The sequence below is a fragment of the Sardina pilchardus genome, chromosome 12 (genome assembly GCF_963854185.1).
Source record: "Sardina pilchardus chromosome 12, fSarPil1.1, whole genome shotgun sequence".
NCBI lineage: Eukaryota > Metazoa > Chordata > Actinopteri > Clupeiformes > Clupeidae > Sardina > Sardina pilchardus.
In genome coordinates, this window is record NC_085005.1 from 15,733,589 (window position 1) to 15,756,376 (window position 22,788).

The 22,788-nt window shown below is 43.4% G+C and overlaps 1 protein-coding gene across 3 annotated transcripts; it reads right to left on the reverse strand.

The window, feature by feature from the left end:
• Positions 1 to 364: 364 nt before the first annotated feature.
• On the reverse strand, positions 365 to 22,724 carry LOC134097778 (inverted formin-2-like). Of its 3 annotated transcripts, XM_062550722.1 has the most exons (24): positions 22,598 to 22,718; positions 17,515 to 17,613; positions 16,965 to 17,395; positions 16,447 to 16,562; positions 15,574 to 15,733; positions 15,176 to 15,209; positions 14,555 to 14,696; positions 12,126 to 12,258; positions 10,855 to 11,580; positions 10,399 to 10,547; positions 10,047 to 10,108; positions 9,654 to 9,756; positions 8,933 to 9,018; positions 8,510 to 8,610; positions 7,189 to 7,259; positions 6,944 to 7,051; positions 6,280 to 6,350; positions 5,989 to 6,112; positions 5,408 to 5,572; positions 4,778 to 4,880; positions 4,376 to 4,528; positions 3,447 to 4,151; positions 2,080 to 2,139; positions 365 to 798 (listed from the first exon to the last, which is right to left on the reverse strand). In XM_062550722.1, the coding sequence occupies exons 3-23, from the start codon at positions 17,371 to 17,373 to the stop codon at positions 2,081 to 2,083; spliced, it is 3,780 nt and encodes a 1,259-aa protein (XP_062406706.1). In that variant the 5' UTR covers positions 17,374 to 17,395; positions 17,515 to 17,613; positions 22,598 to 22,718; the 3' UTR covers positions 365 to 798; position 2,080. The 3 variants fall into 3 exon arrangements, with proteins under 3 accessions (XP_062406706.1, XP_062406704.1, XP_062406705.1); XM_062550720.1 differs by lacking the exon at positions 2,080 to 2,139; XM_062550721.1 differs by lacking the exons at positions 2,080 to 2,139; positions 17,515 to 17,613 and having other exon boundaries at positions 22,598 to 22,724.
• Between the last annotated feature and the right edge of the window lie 64 nt (positions 22,725 to 22,788).

Genomic DNA, 22,788 nt, shown 5'->3' on the forward strand with positions numbered 1-22,788 from the left:
TGTCAGAGGAAGCAACCACAAAGTGACCTTCACATGACCAAGTCGCCGTGCGCACGCACGGTTGTACAATTGTCCGAGCCAGTCTGCCTCTGTGTAAACCACAGTGAATACTAGCCTGCTCATACAAAGGTATTTGTGGTGGACAGACTCGCACACACCCACGCACGCACATGCACGCACGCACACACACACACACACACACACACACACACACACACACACACACACACACACACACACACACACACACACACACACACACACACACACACACACACACACACACACACTCCAGTGAAAAGTAAATGTAAAACAGTTTGGAAAAGAAATCAAACGACGCAGTCACTTCATTTACATTTTTTTTTTAATTCGACCAATATGCAATAAGTGTATATGTAACAGTTGCCAATGTAAACATTGTCAGATATATTTTAGTACGAAAATATAGCCTTTTGAAATGATATAAGCTCTTCAATAACCAACGCTTTGTTGGTCTGAACCAAGAAAAATGAAGAAACCATTTCTGTCAGAAAAAAATATTGCTTAAGTTCCGTTCTATACACATGATCTGTATATAACTTCCTTTTCAGATAAGCAGGCATAAGTCAGTGTTTTCATGTTAGAGTCACTGATAGGGATATTCTCCATTCATTTATCCCAAGAGAGTCAGGAAACTTAGATTGATTCAGTCATCTATGCTGTCACGGATGACAAAATCCCAGAATCAAATGTCCATCTATTTATTTGGTTTGGATGTATGCACTTTGGACTTGCTTTTGTTTCTCTTCTTAGCGCCACCTGTGAAAAGAATGAGCACAGCACATATGAGACACAAATATAAGTAGACAGTCAACCACATAAAAAAAAAATACTACTGTAGAAACAGTCACAGCAATTTTTGTAAAAGAGGGACAGTACAGTTCACCGAATGAGAAAAATGAAATACATTAGAAAAGCCAGAAGAAGATAGTGAGCCAAATCAACCTCTCTCAGAGTCATTATTATTATGTTAGATTTTTCACCTGTCAGTTTACGATAATGGACGCAAATAAACAATAAGCGCAATGATGGGGGAAGTTGAAAATGCAAAGATGCATGAAAACATTTCAAAGTGTTACCCAACATGACACACATTACACATTATGAAGTGAGACACACAGCAAAAACAGAGAAGTGATGAGGCATCCAGTGGATAACAGACCTAATCACACCCAATCAATACAAAGCCCAATAGGCACTGAATGTGTTTGTGGGTGTGTGTGTGTGTGTGTGTGTGTGTGTGTGTGTGTGTGTGTGAGTGTGAGTGTGTGTACATGTCTGCGTATGTGTTGCAGACAGTGCTTTTCTGTAAACTGGGAGTACAAACAAAAGCCGTAAAGATGTGGCATGGCAGAGCAGAATGCACTGTTCCAAACTGGGTTACGTAATCATGGAAAAGCTGGAGACCCATGGGAGAGTGAGGAGGGGATGGGGGGGGGGGGGGGGGCGGTGGTGGTGGGGTGGTGTCTGGTGATGTGGTTGCAGCATATGGGGAAAGGTCAGGCCTATTGCCCTTCAATTGGTCGCTACGTGCTGCCCATCAGGGGACTTATGTCTCCTGTCAGCATGGGGAGAGAGGAGAGAGAGGAGATAGATAGATAGACAGATAGATAGATAGATAGATAGATAGATAGATAGATAGATAAGATAGAGACATTGATGGACAGATAGAGGATTGATAGATAGATGTATAAACTGAATGTGTATGTTGGTGCGTGTAAACCTATGGGTGGGTGTCCATACCAAACGGTGAATCTCAGTGCACATTTAAGACAGAAACTGAAAAAAACCCATTTGCTTCCCAAAAGCCCCACATAGCCAGACATACAGTGAAGTGCACACAGTGAACGCACAGGTAGGCAGGCACAGGAGCGGAGGCTCCGGCACCTGGAACAGTGGTCAGTCAAGAAGAAGCGTGAACAGGATTAAAAAGGGAAGACCCAGCGACACCAATGACGTGAGCGTTTTTTTAGTGCGAATGGTGACTCATGGTAATCGGCCCTCACCATGGTAGAATGGCGACCTGGAATATAAACATACCTCATTGCACAACACACCCTTTTTTGCGGGGTTTGTTGTGCTTGTCTCCTGAATTCCGATCTGTGTGGAGGAGAAACCCCCCAAAAGAAAGGGAAACATTTTTTTACATGTTTCAGATTATTTACTCACTATAGCATGTTTCTAAGGTTTCAACTGGACTTATCATGGTTTGAGAGCTGTGATTCAAAACAGTTTGTTCAGATTTTGTCAATGGTACACTACACTACACTACACTCTAAAGAGGCACTATGCTAGTTTACCTTAATATAACAGATTCATGCCCAATTTGTTGGTTAATGACCAGCAATATCGCCCTTTTCCTATTTTGTTTCGTGGCATTTATTTTGAAAACATTCCCACCACGAGGTTGTAAACAACAAACATCAAACATAGGTATGAATATAGTGCAATGAAACGATTCAGAATGATAATTTGATTCTTTCAACACAATCCAAAGAGACCCATGGTTAGTGTTCATGGAATACACACTTATCAATGTGCATTTAATACTTTAAAGTAACTTGGACTGTAACTAGATTAAATTGAGTAAATCAGTGTAAATTGGTTGTGAATGAACGAAAATACGTCCACACCGGTGATTTAAGAGTAGCAAGACGGGCTTCAATTTCGGTTGGTAGATTTTATTTTTTATTTTTTATTTCTTTTTTTTTTTTTTTTTAAACTGGCTGCAGTCGAAAGTTAGAGGATTGTTGGCAGCACAGTTTAATGTGTGTGTGTGTGTGTGTGTGTGTGTGTGTGTGTGTGTGTGTGTGTGTGCATTTTTGTGTGTAGGTGGACGTGACATTGGAGGTGTGGCTGCATCATTGATTCTACCTTTGAGTTCAAAGTTGATATGTAATGTGAGATATAATTTCCATCAATTTTGACTTAACAATCAAAATCGTGACACCCCTACTAATGAGTTCATAATAGGGGAATCGTTCACCTAGCATAGCCACAGAGCATAGCTGCTTAGCGACCCGCAGCAGAAACCCAGCTCTTTGGAGATAGTCTTAGCCTGTTGCAAGTCCTTTGACTCCAAAACAAAAGTGCATGCAGCGTGTATAAGGACTCAAGCAGTGAGAATAATTTACAAGGTAAAATCTAAATATTTCATGTCTCTAGGGGGAGCGCTAGAGTCGCCGAAAATACCCAAAACTACAGTACATTGGATGCCTTTACTGATTCATTGCAAAGAAGGTCAATTCCAATGCTGTCAATTAAACTGTTGCTGTTGCATAACTGAATATTTACAAAAACTTTTATGCCTTTATGGACATTAGCCTTACACATATTATTATGAAATCCAAATGATTCCCTCCAAAGTCGTTTCTTAATGAACGTCAGGCTGCAGTGAGAGACATTACCTTGGCTTTTTCTCAATGTATCCTTATTTGGCTTGAGGCTCCTTTTCTTTCCCGAATCGCTCACTCCCGTAGCAGCGGGCACCTCTTCCGAGACCTTCCGCTCCTCTGTCGCCTGCCCGTCCGGAACGCTCTCCTCGCTCCCGTTCGCTGCTGTCGCTGGTCCCGCTGCTCCGGCAGAGAGCTCATTCCCGTTCACATCCGACTGGTCTGCGTCCTGGACCCCTGCGCTCTCCCCGAGCCCCGCCTTAGTCCTGTCGGACGGCTTGTCCGGCTCAGTCAGGGGCGCCGTGCCCTCAGACTGATCAGAGGGGTCCAGAGAGTCCGTGGTGGGGGCGGCCGGTGGCCCTGATATGGGTGTAGTTGGTTGTGGTGTGGGCTGTGTGGTGGGGGCGGCCGGTGGCCCTGATATGGGTGTAGCTGGTTGTGGTGTGGGCTGTGAGGTGGGGGTGACCGGTAGCCCTGATATGGGTGTAGTTGGTTGTGGTGTGGGCTGTGTGGTGGGGGCGGCCGGTAGCCCTGATATGGGTGTAGTTGGTTGTGGTGTGGGCTGTGTGGGGGTGTGTGGATGGTCGCCCGGTGGAGGTGCTGGTTCACTGGAGTTCTGAGAGCTGCTGCTTGGAGCCACAGGTGCACTGGTCACTTCAGGGTGCGCAAGGGCATCAGAGGGGCCAGTGCTGGAAGCTTCTACAGGTTTTGTGGTCTGATCTGTTAAACACACACACACACACACACACACACACACACACACACACACACACACACACACACACACAAATGTAACAATACACACACACACACACACAAACACACAGGTAGAGGGTAATATAATAACAATAATATTTAATAGTATTTGATTATGTGCTGTAAACTATTCTGTCCTTTCTGAGTCAATGAGATGTATTGTTCACATGTACAGTATATGTTCATACCAGTCTGGATGCCATCCCTCTTCCTCCCGCCAGGTGGCAGTTTGTCCTTGTCTAGTCGAGGCCTGGTCTTCCTCAGTTGAAAGCCCTTCTTGATATCAGCCAGCAGGTGGTCGATGATGCAGCCCTCCTCTTGGACAGCAACGCCTTTCCGTACTGAATCAGGAGCAGAAATAGAACACGAGTCATATCTTTCAATGTACTAAGCTAAAACAGACAAAACAATGGTGTGGTCTTCAGGGTTAAAACAATATCAATAGTAAGAACAATTTCACAGCAAAGTGTTTCAAAATTTGAAAGCCCGGCTTCACAACAAATGCTATCCTCCTGCTAAGTTCCCGTGTCGATTAAATGTAAGCAGGTGTACACTGATCATTCATTGGTTAATAGTGAAATGACACCCACATATCTTGCCGTCCTCTCCTCTCTCTCGTTTGGCATCCTCCTTGGCCATCTGTTTCTTCCTCTTCTCAATTCTGATGGCCTGTTCTTTTCTGGTCTGGTTGTCCTGGTGATGATGGAAATGAACGTGTTAGACAATACGAGAGAGCAGTGAGGAGAGTATGAACTAACAAACAACTCAGAGTAGAACCCATCAAGGTGGTGGTGGTCAGTAAGTGATCCATGCCCAGTATTGTGATGAAAGGAAATCAATCTAATTCATCTATCTCCCTTGTGTTTACATAAACCCTTTCAACAAATCAGAGTGTGTTTGTCAGAGACAGCATAACAGCTAATTCCATGTCACTCTTGTGTGAAAGAAGAGAGCAAACATTTGGGTTGATAATTTCCTCCTCAAAGCTCTTAATGGATTCCTCCCGTGGCAGTTACATTTGTTTAAATGACAAACTAAGCGCCAGAAAGTAAATATGACAGAGCACAAGTACATTTCACTTCACTACAATTACATTGTGGTCAGTGTGCTCTGGGAACAGGAGTGGGATTTTGAATCTGACCGTGGACAGGTTACGGAACAGCTATACATTTTAATACCATCTGTAGCAAGTCTACAATATATGAAAAATACTCTAATACTTTAATAGCTTTGAGGAACTGGCCACGGAATGTCCTCAGGGTCCCAAAGAGCTCCTCAAGTGAGAAGCGTGAGGCATCTTCGCAGAAGTACTCCGCCAAGTCCTCCTTCTTCTTCTCTATAGATTCCAGTCGCTCCTCCAGTTCTTCACACTGCTGCAAGCAGCCCTTTATGGGTAGACGGAACAATTTTGGTATGGGTCATTTAAGGGGTTCAGATACAAAAACGTCCAAAAAAGTCAATTTTTGATTAATTTACATATAAAGCACACACACGCACACACACATACATATATATAGTTATATATACAGTAGTTGGTAGATAAAAATGATGAAGAATTGACAGTAAAACAACAATTTTGCACCTTTGTGAAGGTGGACTTGAGTATTTTTTCAGCTGAACTCTTAATTTATACTCTAGTTCTGTAACACCAGAGCATGTAGGTATGCATAACATAGCCTGCTAGTGTCTGGTAGAATGGTTGAGTGCACATCCCATCAATGTGTAGGCCAGGCGCAGGACAAAGTCCACAATGTGTGCAGACATTCTCTTTTGTTTTTACAGAATGGAGAGCGTACTGTACCTTGATGTCATTCAGATACTGTTCCTTGATGTCCTCTATTGATGAGGAGGCAACCTTCTTTTCTGAATTCTTTAGACCCTTTATCAAGGAGCTGGCCTCTGACTTGACCGTGTCCAGGCTGAGTCTGTTAAGAGAGGTCATTTCAGTGAGGCATTACAGTGAGTGGCATTATCGGACACAAATATCAGACTCAAACTAGGCAGAGCAAGCATCCGTGATGCTTTGGATAATGGTGAAGAAATACCAGAGCGGCACGTGCATGCAAACGTTTCACATTTTTATAATATTTACCCAGCGGCCTTCTCACAAATCTCCAGGTCATCGGGGAGTTTCAGGAGGTCAGGATGATTCTGTTCAGCCTCCTGTTACGCAAGAGAAGGCAATGCAAGAGAGCTCACAAACAGTGTTCTTCTCCAGTGTTGGTGTTGGCATACTGAGTGCAGTGAATGCCAGTCTGACAGTTTAAGGAAAACTTAATTATGTGATTGCAAATTCTGTTTTGACAGTGATGTTGCCATAACATAACCATTCAAGCCAAGGATTATTTCTTTCAGTTTAAGCTTTAAGAAAAGAAATCATCTAAAGACCTACTTAAATAGAGACACTGGATAAACTGGAATACATGCTTCAGTTTTGCAATCATTCAAGTTTATGACTAGGCCATTAATGAGGCATATCAAACTGATACCAAACCCTTACGGGGGCTTCTTGCTTTTCATTTCAATGTATTGGCTTTAGCTTTATAAAGCCTCATAGCTTGATATTGACTTTATGAGATAGCGTTATACAGTACATCTTTGTCAGCATTTTACTTAATTTAATTTCCATTGTGCAACTTACTTAATACTTAGATTTCACATTCCAATATTTTTCTCGCAGTCCACTCTCAGCATTGACAGACAGTTAATAAACGGCCAGGTTTGGTGTTATGGCATGCAGCGTCCAGATATCTTACCGCAACTATGTGATGAAGCAGAGTGATGCGGGACTTGTTGGCCTTGGTCTCTGAGAGTTTCAGCAGGGTGCTTATCTTAAAGCCCTCAGCATTGCCAGTGTGACTCCCCTTTTCAAAATCATACCAAATAAAATACCAACAAGATTATGTTAGTTTGCAGCTGCATTGAAAAGAATACACAATGATAGCAGGTCATTTTTTCCCAATCTAAAACTGAGTCATCAGATTAAGAAATGTGTGCTTACATAGTTAAGGAAGTTGCCAACATCCAGAATGAGTTTGCAGAAGCTTGGAAAACGGGGGCTGTCTTTCAGACCTAAGATGACATGGATTCAGAGCAGTTACGATTAGAACAATAGCCTCATCTGAATCAGCTATAAGCCAGAAACTTTTTTATGAGGAGACACAGCGCTCAAATAGCCTAATAGAATAAGGGGTTAGTTCGTGACACCGATATGGCAATATTCTCTACACATATACACACTTGAGCACAAGGAATTTCATTATGGGAGAAATACGGATTTCAATGAAATCCATGAATAGGACTTCCTGCTTTCAATGATGTAAAATGATGATTTCTCCCATCTCAAGGCAAACTGAGGGAATGATGCACAACCATTCTCAAACATGACTGGTTTTCTAAAGATACAAAGCTTAATGTTAATCGGTGAAGTGTCCCTTTAAAAGGACGTTGGTTAAGCTGCTTCTTGGAGAAGCTCTGAGAGGTCCTCTGAGTGCTGCTGTACAATGGGTACAGTGACACACTAGGGTAGGCAATGCCCTTTTCCTCCTGCTACTTATTTGCCTTGGTCACACGGCGGCAATGTGTAGACCAAAAGGAGCCGATGGGGTACACTAACTATGATTAACGCGTTCTCGCTACTTACTGGGCAGCCGTGGTGTACTGGTTAGCGCATCGGGCTTGTAACCGCAGGGTTGCCGGTTCGATCCCCGACCAGTCCACCACGGCTGAAGTGCCCTTGAGCAAGGCACCTAACCCCTCACTGCTCCCCGAGCGCCGCTGGTTGGGCAGGCAGCTCACTGCTCTGGGTTGTGTGATTCACCTCACTGTGTGTTCACTGTGTGCTGTGTGTTCACTAATTCGGTTAAATTGGGTTAAATGCAGAGAACTGAATTTCCCTCACGGGATCAAAAAAGTATATATTCTATTCTTTATTCTACTGCTGCATGCATAGAACACAACAATGAAGTGGTTTGCGTACCCCCATGCCTCGCTTTGGTTTACAATGGCTGTTGTGTGAATAAGGCCAATAGAATGGGAACCATAGGCTCTTCTCATTCGTCTTTTATATCTATCCTCCCTTCCTTCCTTCCTCGGTCCTCCGGCTCGTTCTCACTGATCTATAAAGAACACTGGATAGATTATCCCACTGTTGTCGTCCCATCATTCTTTTATAGATCAGTGGGAACGAGCCGGAGGACCAAGGAAGGAAGGAAGGGAGGATAGATAAAAAGACGAATGAGAAGAGCCCTATGCCATTACACCACATTCAGGTATCCAGTAGGTGGGGGCATGCTGCTCGTGCGCAGGTCCGTTCTACTGACCGTCACAGGCTGCGTCCAGTTTGTCCGCTCTTGGCTTCAGCATCTCCAGCACCGCCGCGGTCTCCTCACACAGCGACATGCACTCGATACGCAGTGGGTAGCTGCATTCAAATAAACAAAAACAAATGTCTATTTCGGTCTCACAAAATGTTGCCCAAATTCAACCAGTAAAAACTGTAAGGTGGGGTGACTGTATTACCTGTGCACTGCATAGTCTTGCAAAGCACTTTGAGTGACTAAAGGTGCTATATAAAGTCACCTTGTCTTGTTATGGTGCACTGCATGCTTTCTAATACGTCATTCCATGTGTTCACAATACATTGCATTTACATAGTAAATATGTAGGCCCTATTCAAGTGTTGTAATGTAGCCTATATGCATCGTTTCTATGTTGAATGAGCAGAATATCTAAGTAAGACTTACCCAGGAACACCCAACAGCAACAGATAAAACTGATCAACACCTGCGAGCTTTTCTCTCTCGCCATCGTAAGACTTCAGATTCTCAATCTGTGCAAAGAAAAACATGGGATCGACATGAGCAGTTGGGTAAGAATCTTCTGCAATTCATACCAACTGTAACCGATTTCCTGATTTTTAATTATTCAGTCCTGCAGGTGCTAAGGCACAGCAAAGGTTAAATGACAAATGGTTACTGATTATGATGAATCATTATAGGTATTAACAGTTGGTCTACATTTTCGTAGCCACATTTTTTTTCATGAGCTGAGCACAATAGAGAGGCAAGTCATGACATTACTGATTGAGAAATCTGATTTAACTTTTGGTCAACAAGAGTGCTGCCAAAGTTTTGAGAATGAGACTTCTCAGATTGGTTGCCCACAGACCTGATAAGAAAAGCTAATACATCTTTGACAACTGAAAACCACTTTCAATTGAGACGCTAAGTCATTGATGCATTTAAAAATCCCCCAAATAGCCTATTTCATTAGTACAAAAAATATTGGGTTCCTCAAAATTCCTTGGCACAGAAATACTGTAGGTCAAAGGATTCTCTGCTGTAAGGGTGGTGAGATTATATATATTAGTTATGTCTAACCTCACAAATTGTAAAGCTCATTGGGTCAACTGTGTTGTTTTCATTATGTTATAACAATAAAATGACTTGACTTGACATAGGCTACCTCATGCTTCTCTGGAAGTAGCTTCTGCAGCTGTTTCAGCACCTCCACGTCAAACTTAGAGCGATCGCCATTGCGAATCATTGCAACAAAGTCTTCATGGGAACTGGGGATTTTTAAGAGGCACAATCAAAGGTTTAATCGACACAATAGAGAGGCAAGTCATGACATTACTGACAGATTGAGAAATGTGATTTAACTCTGTTGGTCAACAACAGAGAGAGTGCGGCCAAAGTTTTGAGACTTCTCAGATTGGTTGCCCACTGACAGACCAGATAAGAAAAGGTAATACATCTATGACAACTGAAAAACACTTTTAATTAAGACGCTAAGTCATTGATGCACTTACAGTAAGTAAAGATGTATATCAGTAAAGTCAGGAACAATTACACTCACCATTTAAATTGCTTTAAGAATATGTTCAAGTTGAGGTTTTTCTTGGCATCAATAAACGATATCTATAAAAGACAGAAGAGTTGTGTTTCAGTAACTGTATTGCTGGCTTTGTGGTGCAAATATTCAGAGTACATTTCAGGGAACTCTCAACAGAAGGATATTAAAAAGATAGTTATGCACAAAACACTTTACTGTTTACACTTTCCTGTAAGTCTGGCAAGATTTCTTTCAACTAGACTAACACTGGTACAATACATCAAATGGTAACATTTATTTTTAACATGTACAGTACATGATTATACATATAACCAATAAAATAAATAAAAAACATTGAATTTGGGCACATTCTCACCTCTTTGGGCTCCTTCTTAACGACTGGTGCTGTTGTGCCTTTGGCCTTGGCCTCCACCACTGGCATTGAGAAGAGCTGCTCGATGCTGGAGTAGTCTGGCTCCATTGTGTCTGAACTGGGCTGAAGTGACGTCCATATGGAGCGACTGACTACATTTAGATAAGAAAGCAGTTAATTTATGTGGCGGTGTATTTAGCTAATCTATTGCCAAACATGTATCCATTGTATGAGTATGTATGTATTATCACATAATAGATATGCTTGTTCTAAAAAATATGTGACGACACATAAAAAAATAACTTTAAAAGCTTCTGGAAAAAAAAAAGTTTTCTAACATGTTTCTAAAACTGAAAACCAACACCAAAAACATGTCTGTAACAGATCTCCTTCTCAGGAGAATTCATTCACTCACTGAAAAGAATGACCATTAAGGCACTGAAGACAAAGATGTTTTACCAGATACTACATTTGCAGGCAACTTCTGCCAGTTGAGCTTCTTCATGCGTAGTGTCGGGTAGTGGCCCGGCTTTGGTGGAGGAGCGTAGTAGGAGCGCCCCAGAGTCTGGACACTCTGTGCCACAATGATGTCCCCACAACCTGGTGGAGGAGGTGGTGGCGGCGGCCCCATACCAGGCAAAGGAGGTGGTGGTGGAGGTCCCATCCCTGGCAAAGGAGGTGGTGGTGGAGGTCCCATACCAGGCAAAGGAGGTGGTGGTGGAGGTCCCATACCAGGCAAAGGAGGTGGTGGTGGAGGCCCCATACCAGGCAAAGGAGGTGGTGGTGGAGGTCCCATACCAGGCAAAGGAGGTGGTGGTGGAGGTCCCATACCAGGCAAAGGAGGTGGTGGTGGAGGTCCCATACCAGGCAAAGGAGGTGGTGGTGGAGGTCCCATACCAGGCAAAGGAGGTGGTGGTGGTGGACCAGGCATCCCAGGAAGGGGTGGGGGTGGAGGAGGTGGTGGGGGAGGTGGAGGTGGTGCGGCAGCTGTTTTCTGGCCTTCTTGTGAGGACACCTCGGCTGCCTCTGCTTTGGTCTCGGCCTCCCTCTCCTCCACAGGGACGGTCTGCACGGCCCGGTCTCTCATCCTGTGCGACTTCTTGACCTGCTCGGTCTCCTGGTGTCTGGCTTTGCCTTTACCGGCCAGCAAGCGCGCCATGAGCCGCTCAGTGGAGTGAACTTCAGCTGGAAACCACCACGCAGGGGAGAACAACAAGTTAGACAAACCTTTCACAGGAGGACATTTTGATTTGTGCTGCTTTGCTTCACCAACTGGAAAAACTGCACTAAAATCTGGCACAGACCATAAAACTACTGGAATTTAAAAGTTTGCTTTTATATACTTTATATACAAATTGATGTAACTTTATATTTAACTGTAATGTACATATCCACATACACATGCACACACACACACACACACACACACACACACACACACACACACACACACACACACACACACACACACACACACACACACACACACACACACACACACACACACACACACACACACACACACACACACACACACACACACACACACACACACACACACACACACACACACACACACACACACACACACACACACACACACACACACACACACACACACACACACACACGTACCTACATAAATTGGCTATAAAAATGTATTAAAATTCTTGTGTCGCCCCAGCATAACCCCTCCCACCCCACCCGTCCACCCATCTCCATGCACTCACGGTCCTGGGCCAGCAGCGTGGCGCGGTCGGCCAGGGCCTCCAGGGCCAGCCACACGTCCCCCCGCTCTGGGCCCACCAGCAGCAGGGCCTGCAGGATGGTCAGCAGCTGCACGGAGGTCGGGCCACTGCTCACCTGGAGGTGGGGGAGGGAGGGACATGGAGTAGAGAGGACATTATGGTCATCAACTGTGCTCACAGGTTATTTACCTCCGCCAAGGAGGTTATGTTTTCATCGGGGACCGGCATTTGTGTGTTTGTCTGTTTGTTTGTTTGTTTGACGAAACAATTAAATTCCCGAGGCGTTTATGTTTTTTGCTTAGTGGTGTAATAGATAGATAGATAGATAGATAGATAGATAGATACTGTAGATAGATAGATACTAATGGTATGGTATGGCCACGTGATGGCGATCTGAATAGTTTAGGTTCAAATGGAGGACAACCTAGGAAGAACAATTCAGGTGGAGGTCTGCGCTCTCTGAGTGCTTTTCTAAGTTTCTTATTATTTCATTTTTTATGCTGTTTTTTAGTTTTCAAGTTATTATGTTTTGCTTTTTTTTTAAAAATGACAGTAGACAGAGACAGGAAATGAGTAGGAGAGAGATGTGAGGCTGGGCTGGGATCGGGAAATGACCGCAGGTCTGTCTCTGTCTCTGTCTCTGTCTCTGTCCCATACGTGGTACAGGTGTTGCCCCACAGCTCCTCTTCCTGTGTATTAGTCGCATTGTGTAGAAGCTGCAGGACAGCATTGTTTTATGCAAATTAAAAGAAACAAAACCATATTAATACCATATTAACTGCCCACGTGTATAAACCTCATAGCTGAAGATTCTTTTTAGCAAAATCAACGTATAAGCCGCGGCTAATAGTTAGGAAATTACGGTAATCGGATTGACTGATACTTCTAAGCTTTTATTTGAAGCAAAATAGACTGAGGGGGTGCTACTGTTGATCTAACACAGCCATAACATTTGTACTATTTGACTATAGCTTAATCCCATACAATAGCTATGGCATGAGTAGCTTCTGACTAATTGTGGTCTCTGAACGTAGGCAAGGGAACTGAGGCGTTGGAAATGGGATCATGGTTATCAACTGCAGATACATTTGCCCTCATGTGGATACAGTTTGACTAACTGTGATTGATGTGTCCACTAAGTTGTGGCCTTTAGGGTGGGGAGCGGCAATGCAACATCATAGTCATCAATCAAACTCCCACAGCTATGGCTACTCAGGCAAGTCAAAATGTGATAACGCGATGGATACCAAGTTTATGACTGGAGACTGGTACAAGGAGAAGAGGTCTATGACTTATTATGGCTGCTGCATCTACCTACAGTATAGTCTATCTGAAACAGTCAACTGCTGTAGATAAGATAAGGGAAGCTGATCAGACTGATTCACAGCCAGGCTACACCGGGTGTGCAACTGCAGTGCTCCGTTTGAGTGTAAATAGTTTCACATTTACATTAAATGTACGTACCGTATTCATTCAGCAGACACTGTTCATCCAAAGGGACTTATACATGTCAGTTCTATTTCAAAGGGACTTCATTGTTCCCAGAACAACTTGGGGTTAAGTGCCTTGCTCTAGGGTTACAACAGTGGAAGTTGGTAATTGAAACCCACAACTTTTCAGGCTACTGCATGCTATCCCAGCGCTCCTGAACCACTACGCTACCACAACCGGTTTCAGAGGAACCTTGTCCAATGTACGCACCACTATCACTATCTGGTGTAGTCAGTTCTATTGGCTATAGTGGAAGCAGAGTATCCGCTCTGCGAATGGAACACTTTATACGCACCTGGTAGCCTGCCAGTCTGTCAGACTAATCACAAAGTTATGATTAGGATACACAGAGCTGTATTATCCTTGACCATTTTCAAAAGGTTCTTTCATGTACATCAAAGGTGGCTCAGTCACGCAATGCAGCCAGGCATTCAACGGACTGGATACACCCACTAAGAAAATGCTAACCATTATTATCTCTTTATGGTGATCATTTTGTGTAATTGTGAAGCTTTTATTGCTTTATTTATCCCAAGGGCTATCTGGAGTCTTATTTGGAGTAGCTGGCTCTAGGCTGGGCCCGAGATCTGACATCAAGAGTATCAGCGTGTTTTTACACCATATACAAAGCACTCTGTCACCCTCACTTGAGTGTTGAGTGCTGACCGCTTTGCGATGGTTAATCATATCATGCCACATTTGCCTAGAACAACTCCCACACTGGTGACCCCATTTACTCCCAGACTCTGGTGTTTACACTGCATTACATGATGGCTAATGCAGTTTCACTCAAATGTCATCATTTCTGCTTTTACATTTTTTACATTTTGTCATGACATTTTTTACATTTTATGTTTTACAGTGTTTGACAGGCTCGTCTTGGTGTCTGCATATTTCAAAACACTCAGTGTCACCCTCACTTGAGAGAACAGTGCGCTGAAGACTTCCTGATGGTTGCTCATGTCAATGCCCCCGAACACCCTCTGCAGCTCCTCATCGTCATCTGCCATGGTCTCCTCGAAGGCCTCACACTGGATGAGCAGGTCTTCATCCTCTTCCTCCCTAAACATCAGCAGGATATTCAAGTTTCAGTGCTCTTGGGTATTTCAAAACTATGTGCTAATAGAGGACACAAGATATTTATGGGGGTAATATACCCTGGAAATCCAGAGTTCTCACGAGAGCACAATTTGAATTGTGTCTGCAAGATATTCTGGCAATGACCTATGATGCATGTTACTTTTACCCAAGGCATCATGGGTAACCAATCAAAATCGGTGTATCTGATATAGGCGGGCCAGAGGCAAACTAAACTGATGACAACAGCGTTGCAACGTTCAAAGTCAGTAAACATTGGTCGTAGTGTTATCCAATTGCATGCAGTGAGATTTTCAAATACATGCTTGGTGCCGCCCCAAGAGTTGGGCCATTACATTATTCTTGGCCAGACCCTCAATCTGAAAGAATATCAGGGTCTGGATTTTCCAGGCTAGGGGTAACTAACAGTTAAGGTGAAACAAGGAAAGGAGGAAAAGGCATACCGTAGTTTTGGTAGGACATCTAAGATCTGTAAACCTGCAGGAATATCAGAACAGAAACACAGATATTGATTGATGGTTGATGGCCACATGTTGGGTCTATGATGGTACAGCGAAAAGCCTTAACCATTTACAAACCAAAACCATTTACATTTAACACTCTCTACAGTATCAGACTACTTTCTCACTTAGCAGTTATCCAAATTGACCTACCGAATTTCTATTAGCCGCGGCTTATAAATTGATTTTGCAAAATGTCTTCAGCTATGAGGTTAATACAAGGGGGCAGTTAATATGGTGTTAATATGGTTTTGTTTTGTTTAACTTGCATATAGTCCTGCGGCTTACACACAATGTGGCTTATATGCAGGAAATTACTGTACAGCAGACGAATATCTTACCGATGAACTCCTTGCGTAGCTTGTCCCTGCTCCTCAGCTCCTCGGTGCTGAAGATGAGAGCGTTGACCACGCTGAGGAGGGTCACCATGTAAGGCACATTATCGGTGGAGTGGAGCTCGTTCATGACCACGCTGAAGCGATACTGCTGGCTTTTCACATTCTAGATACACACATGAGGTATTTTCAAATGATTATTTTTCCTACTGGACACAAACAACAAGAACACGGAAACATTGACCATCATCACCACAAAAACACAAAACAACACCCTTGGTAACTTTAAGCAGAATTTACAGAGAACATCTAATACAGTCTGAGATAAGATATTGTTACATTTGAAGACATTTCACATTTTACATTCATTTTCATCTGCTGAATTAATTTTCCACTTTATTTGGTACTTTTCAAAGGGTTAAACACAAGCATGGTATATTGGGCCAGTCAGGGGGAACAAGAATTGAGGTTTTCTCAGAGGTTACCGCTTTCCACACATCATACCTGTCCAAAGGTGAAGAATGTATGGACTTCAGGGGACCTTATCACAAGTCTTTAAAAGTCAGTGATACCTCATCTCTTTGGACTGCACTGGTAAAACATGTTCCAAATCTCTGTGACATTTGACGTGAGCCAAAGAAACTAGATTAGCGTCATCTTGGCAGATTAGAATTCCAGCAATGCATAAATTTGCAATACATCACTGATGGGAATTCTAGCAGGGGTGTGGCAACCATCGCCGCATTCCTCATGGAGATCAGCGATTTGGCAAGAGGCATTCTTCTCTACCACAGTACTTCACAAAGACAAGACACACCCTGTGCTCGTCCTGCATGAGCCACATCCGATTGCGGGGTTGTGTGCTTGTGAGGAACTGACCTTGTAGTGTTGCAGGGCATCCAGAGCCAGCTCACGCCCTTGAGGGGAAAACATGATCAGAGCTGCCAGGAGCTCAAACACCTGCATCTTCACCATGGTGTTGGACGTATCCAACGCTGGGGAGGGAACATAGAACATTGAGCATAGAACACTGATATTTATTCCAAGTTATACTGTATACTGTATGCACTAGTCTGGCTATCACCATACTAAGCTCAATCTTTTAAGATTGAACATTAGTCTGGAGAGTCTGCGCTTTATTTCTACTGCACAAGAGGTGTAATCAATGGGCATAGTTCAAATGACTCCGTACGCTTGGATAGTCCTTCAACCACAGGTGGAACCAATACATAGTTGGACTTCTATTGTCTGTGGATCTATTGATCCAAATGACCAATCAATTCACCAACATCATGGCAACTTTTCACAAGTAGCCCATAGACTCATACAGATGATCTGTGTGACTATCTATGTGCTACTGACCCACATGGGCGTGTGATGCAGTCGGCTTGGCTCACCTTGCGACAGCGTTCTCACGTATCCCTCCGCCTCGACGATGAAGTTGATGCCGGCGGCCGAGTTCATGATGGCGCGCACGCAGCCGACGCAGGTGAGCTGCAGCAGGGCGTCGGCGATGCGGGCGCAGCCGCGGCCCGACAGACGCTCCAGCGCCTCCATCAGCAGGTCCAGGCCGCCCAGCTCCAGGAACTGCAGCATCCACTCCCGGTCGCTGGACTCCAGCCGCCGCCGCAGGCCCGAGTAGTTGACCACCGAGGGCACCTGCAGCAGGCGGATGCACAGCTCCGGGTCGGCGTTCTCCAGGTTGGCCTCCAGGCGCGCGTCGGCCTCGTCCTGGGAGCCGCCGCTGCCCGTCCGGGCCACCTTCTCCTTCAGGGCACCCCATTTGCCCCTCCCGCTCCCAGACATGGTGGAGGCAGGAACTGCACTCCTGCACCACAGGGACAGAGGAGGAGGAAGGGGAGGAGGAGGAGGAGGAGGAGGAGAAGGGGTCTGTTTCAGGACATACTGTACAGTACAGAAACCATGCAGTCTTTGATTGAACTATACCTTTTTTCCCTCGAAATTTGTGCTCAGTGTGTGCATTCCAAAACAAGACCAAGCAAAGTCTGATGTTCACGTCACACACAGTCCTGACTCGGTCTGTATCTGTATGGGAAATAGACATGTGGCTTGGACTGAGCAATAATGGTTTAGATGGTTGCTGAACTTCTTTTCCCAGCATGGAGAACTTCACCTTAATTTTGCTAGTCATAAACTAGGAGGCTAGGCTACCTGATCTAAAGTTTAAAAAGTCAGCTTGTGTTGGTGGTAGGACACCTCTATTTGGTCTGCCTCTAACTGGATGCGATTTCCACTGGACACTGTTTTGAGGAAATTTGAGGAAGTGATTCTCCAGCAAGTGCTTCAGCGATTTCCTAACCAATGCTGAATTTTTTTCTTTTATTTTATGTCAGCATTTTCAGGATGAAGCAGATTGTGACTAGGGGTCAAAATGAATCAAATGACCAAAGTTAAACCATTTGCGAAGGGCACATTGAACTAACTGAAATCAAACACTTTGAGAGCTAAAGATGTCTTGACCTTCTTCGCTCTCCAACACTGGAGACGCCACAGGAGTATTGGTACCCAATAAAGCATTTCCCGAAAGCTGATGCTGCATGTCTGAACAAGATGTTACCCCTGGATTAAGACCTACTACTGTAGGTTGTATTTCACTGAGCTTGGCAAACCTTGGGGGTGATAGTGGTGGGTGGATGTTGAAACCAGAGATGTTTGTGCAAAGAAAGGGCACAGTATACTCAAAGTCAAAAGAAAGGAACAGAAGACATGAGTAAGGACAGAAGGATTTTTCTTATTTTAATTGAGTCTTTCTCAATTGAGATTTTGATGAAAAGATTAGGTGAAAATATTCCATTCTGCCTGGCAAAAGCCTGGAATAAGAGTCAACATGACTCCGTATTACTCAAGGTCCCAGTGAACCAAGGCAAGGTTAGGAGGACATATCTTCATTTTGGAGGAGTTACACCGCACAATAAAGAAGGTGCCAGACAAAATAAAAACTGAGAATCTTCAAAAGAAACTGTCTGCACACTTCAGTCATTTATGCAAGTGTTAATAGGCAGCCTAGCTTTCGATCAAAACGACCATCCTCAGGGCATAGCAATGAGTGTAATAATCCATAGGACATATCTTTATAGAATATGAGTCACCCTAATTAGTTAGGAGAAAATAAGAGTTTTAAGTGTTTAAGCATAAACTGTATTCCCCATAACATTACATACAACTAGATGCCCCTTTTACAGCAGAACAAATCCAGACTGCCTGATATGAGCTGAATAAAAACTAACGACCCGATAAAAATGCTGATTCAAAAGCCTTTTTATGGCAGTAGTGCACAAGGCTATGCACGAGGCTGTTCACTACTCAGTCAGAGTCATAAGATGTACAGCATTTGGTGACCACGAGTTTTGGCAATCGTGTGTACACCCTATTCCAGTGTAAGGAAGTCTGATCCACAGATTGGGGTGACGTTTACACATCTTCCAGGCAGTGGCCTCCAGGGTCCAGTGAGTCACGCTCTGTGCAAGCATGTGTGTGCATGCTATATGTATGCGTGTGTGTGTGTGTGTGTGTGTGTGTGTGTGTGTGTGTGTGTGTGTGTGTGTGCTTGTATGTGTGTGTGTGTGTGTGTGTGTGTGTGTGTGTGTGTGTGCTTGTATGTGTGTGTGTGTGTGTGTGTGTGTGTGTGTGTTTGTATGTGTATATATATGTGTGTGTGTGTGTGTGTGTGTGCTAGTATGTGTATGTATGTGTGTGTGTGTGTGTGTGTGTGTGTGTGTGTGCTAGTATGTGTATGTGTATGTGTATGTGTATGTGTATGTGTATGTGTATGTGTATGTGTATGTGTATGTGTATGTGTGTGTATGTGTATGTGTATGTGTATGTGTATGTGTGTGTGTACTCTGGGCCTTACCAGATCAAATAAGTAGGTCTGGAGAATCTGTTCAGCCCCTTGTTGCCACAGTATACTGAAATACTGTTCAGCTGATTCTCTACACGACCTCTTTGCTATCAACACAGCGCTGTTGCATGGGTCCACAAAAATGACTTGCCAAGTTACATGCTGCATTATCTGCTCTGTCAGACTGAATCTCACCCTCTGTTGTAATTATGACTTGACATAACATGAATTTACACTGGATGTTAGAAATCAATTCTGTTCCATTAGTCAAGACATCAGTGGACAGAATGCATGAATAGAATGAACCGCACGATTGACTTACAATTCACAGAGAAAAAATAACACCTAAACTTGGAGGCTTGCCACTTCTATTTAAGATATGACCTTAAAGGAATAAGACTATCCAAGCCTTAACAAGCCCTGTGGATGGCAGGGTTGGTCACACATGGGACATGTCAACACACACAACCACAGACCAGAGAAGAGGGCAGGCCAAGTACAGCCTCTTTCTTGGCGTAATCTCCTGGTCAGGTAGAGACTGGTCTGCTGAACCAGGCTTGTCTCTTTCTCAAAACCCAGTTTCTTATGGGGAAAAACAGCACATCAGGCGTGCAAGCAGGCGCAAAGCTGACACATTTTGACACATGGATGTGAGTGGTTTGGATAACTTAAGCATGACATGTCTCTAGGAATGCCATGTGGAATGAGCCTACAAAGTAAGTATCGCTGTGGAAACATGGGATATTCCACACTTAAAACATGATTAATACCTGTAATATACATGGACACTTAGCCTAATACAGACATATGTTAGTAATTTTTTCATCAAAGTACCTCACTGCTGACCTCTGCTATCTTATCTCTCCTCTACATTCCTGTCTCGGTTCTCTTTGGTGCCAGTGACCAGACGATTCATATACCATGTGTTATACTCAATAATGTATTTTATTCATACAGCAAGTCTAAATTGTAGCCCTCCTGTATAACTATAAACACACACACACACACACACACACACTCTCTCTCTCTCACACACACACACACAGACACACACAGACACACACAGACACACACAGACACACACACACACACACACACACACACACACACACACACACACACACACAAACACACAAACACACAAACACACACGTATACTTAAAACAGTATAGACTTAATAGTTTAGACTTATTTATATTGTTTAGACTAACTCAGTCACTTAAAACCATGTCAGACATTCTCTAGTCATGCCATGAGAAAAAGGGAGTGTCTCTTTACTCAAGAACTGCATGCCTGACGATTTGACAACACCACAACTCATTTCTACCATAGTACCATGGTTATCCTGATTCGTTTCAAGATAATGTAGTTAAAGGTTTATCATAGAGGACATAGGTAGAATAACAAATAATATATGTTTTACTATACATAAAGTACATGCTTGAGTTATCAGTGATTCTGTAACCTTTGTGACATGCTCTACTCAGGAGTGTTTTGCTAATGACCTGAACATTTGATAAAAAAAACAGACAACACTATTATGTGTTGACGTCGTCACATAATAGCGCTGTCTGAGCTTTGCTTTGTAAAGCTTTGTTTTGACGAGGCAGATAGTCCGACACAGCTACACATGCCGATGGTTTAATTTGGGTCACCATGACAATAACAACACAACTGGGGAATTCTGTTGCCTGGATTCCTGCTTCAGCAACATAATTAGGCTAAAGATGGCTAGACTATAATTTCCTCTACATGTTCTACAATGTCTATATGCAGCATGCCTACCTATCCACATTATAACTGACTTCATTCAAGCAGTATAATTTCAAGATTACCCCTACAAGAAGGCCAAGCACATTACGCAAGTCAGAGGCCATTCACGCTCCAATAGTAAACCCACTGCATTATATAAAACAATTTCAGGAATAAACACAGAGAAAGATCACTGCTGCCAGTCCAACTTATGCATATTATCCTGTCACAAAATGATACCTTGAGCCCCATCTGAATCACATGCGATCATGGGACCAGGCTCCACATATATAGCCAACACAGCAAGTCTCATAATAATATGACTGCATGACAAGGAAGTTATACTCATAGTCAATTAATTTAATCTTAGATTACATTTCCAAAAAAGAGACATCATGTTCTGCTTTGTTAGCCTTTGATAATGTGTTAAACAGACTTGCCACAGGGTACAGTATGTGGCAGGGCATGGATTTCTGGAAACTGGTCATTTTTACAGTCAGCACAATGAAGAATTAACACAGCATCCGTTTCCAAACAAGAAACCCGACAAAATGAGGTGTGGTCGGTAGCCTAGTGGTAAATCTGTGCATCCTGTCGCAGACTAAACAAGTCTCACTCTGATGACTAGACAAGTTGCTTATGATACCGTTCCTGCGTAACAAAATAGTTCCATGATAGTTCCTCAAAATGGGATAGGCCTACAAGTAAGTAGCCTAACACTAGTTGAGATCACTCTTTTAGTATGGCATAGGCCTCTTGGACTAGTCATTTCAACAGGAATTCAATATTGTGCTCTATCTGAGGATGTATGGTAGAAAGCTATTGCATTATCTGCCACAATATCGTACCGCCGCGTTTTGAAACAGAATGCACCTGTGAAGATAAGCGATTCGAGTTAGAGGAGGCTGTGGGCGTTATTGATAACTCTACAGTGAAATGTTATGTTGTCATTTGGTTGTTCACATGACACAGAGCCGCCTTCGTGTCCAAGAACCAAAGATCAAATCTATCGACGTTGTCAGCTTAATCCCATAGGCTATCCAGTTGCGCACCTCATCATGTTTAGGGTAAGTAACGTTCTATAGGCGCTACTACTCAGTGATACTTTCATAGGCACCGCAGGCCTAACCTCTTCTTCATAATGGACGTAGCCTACTGGATAAGCCTGCTTCGTAGAAAGATTGATTGAGCTTCACTTCAGAAGCTGATCAACCATCTAAAAGATGTGTGTGAAGTTATTCACAAAACGATTACGTTTATCAGTCTGTTTAGGATAAAAACCTTTCCATAAAATTAATGTCTTTGTAGTAGGCATAAACTATTTTGTGTGCCATTGGAGATGGATGAGACATGGACACTTTGTAATCGCCTACATTCACTTACGATGTTTTATTTTTGTTGAAAAAGCGATCTTACCTTGTGTATGCCTAATCCTCTTGCAGGTTTCCAATTTATATTAGGACTTGATCTGTCCGTTTTCCTGAGCTCCGTTGCTCCAAGTTCACAGTGAACGGATGTAGATGCCTCTACTTTTCCATTGAAATCTCCAATGCTGGCTACAGTGAGGGCGAATGGGTAAATGACAACATCTGGATAGCTCCACCCTC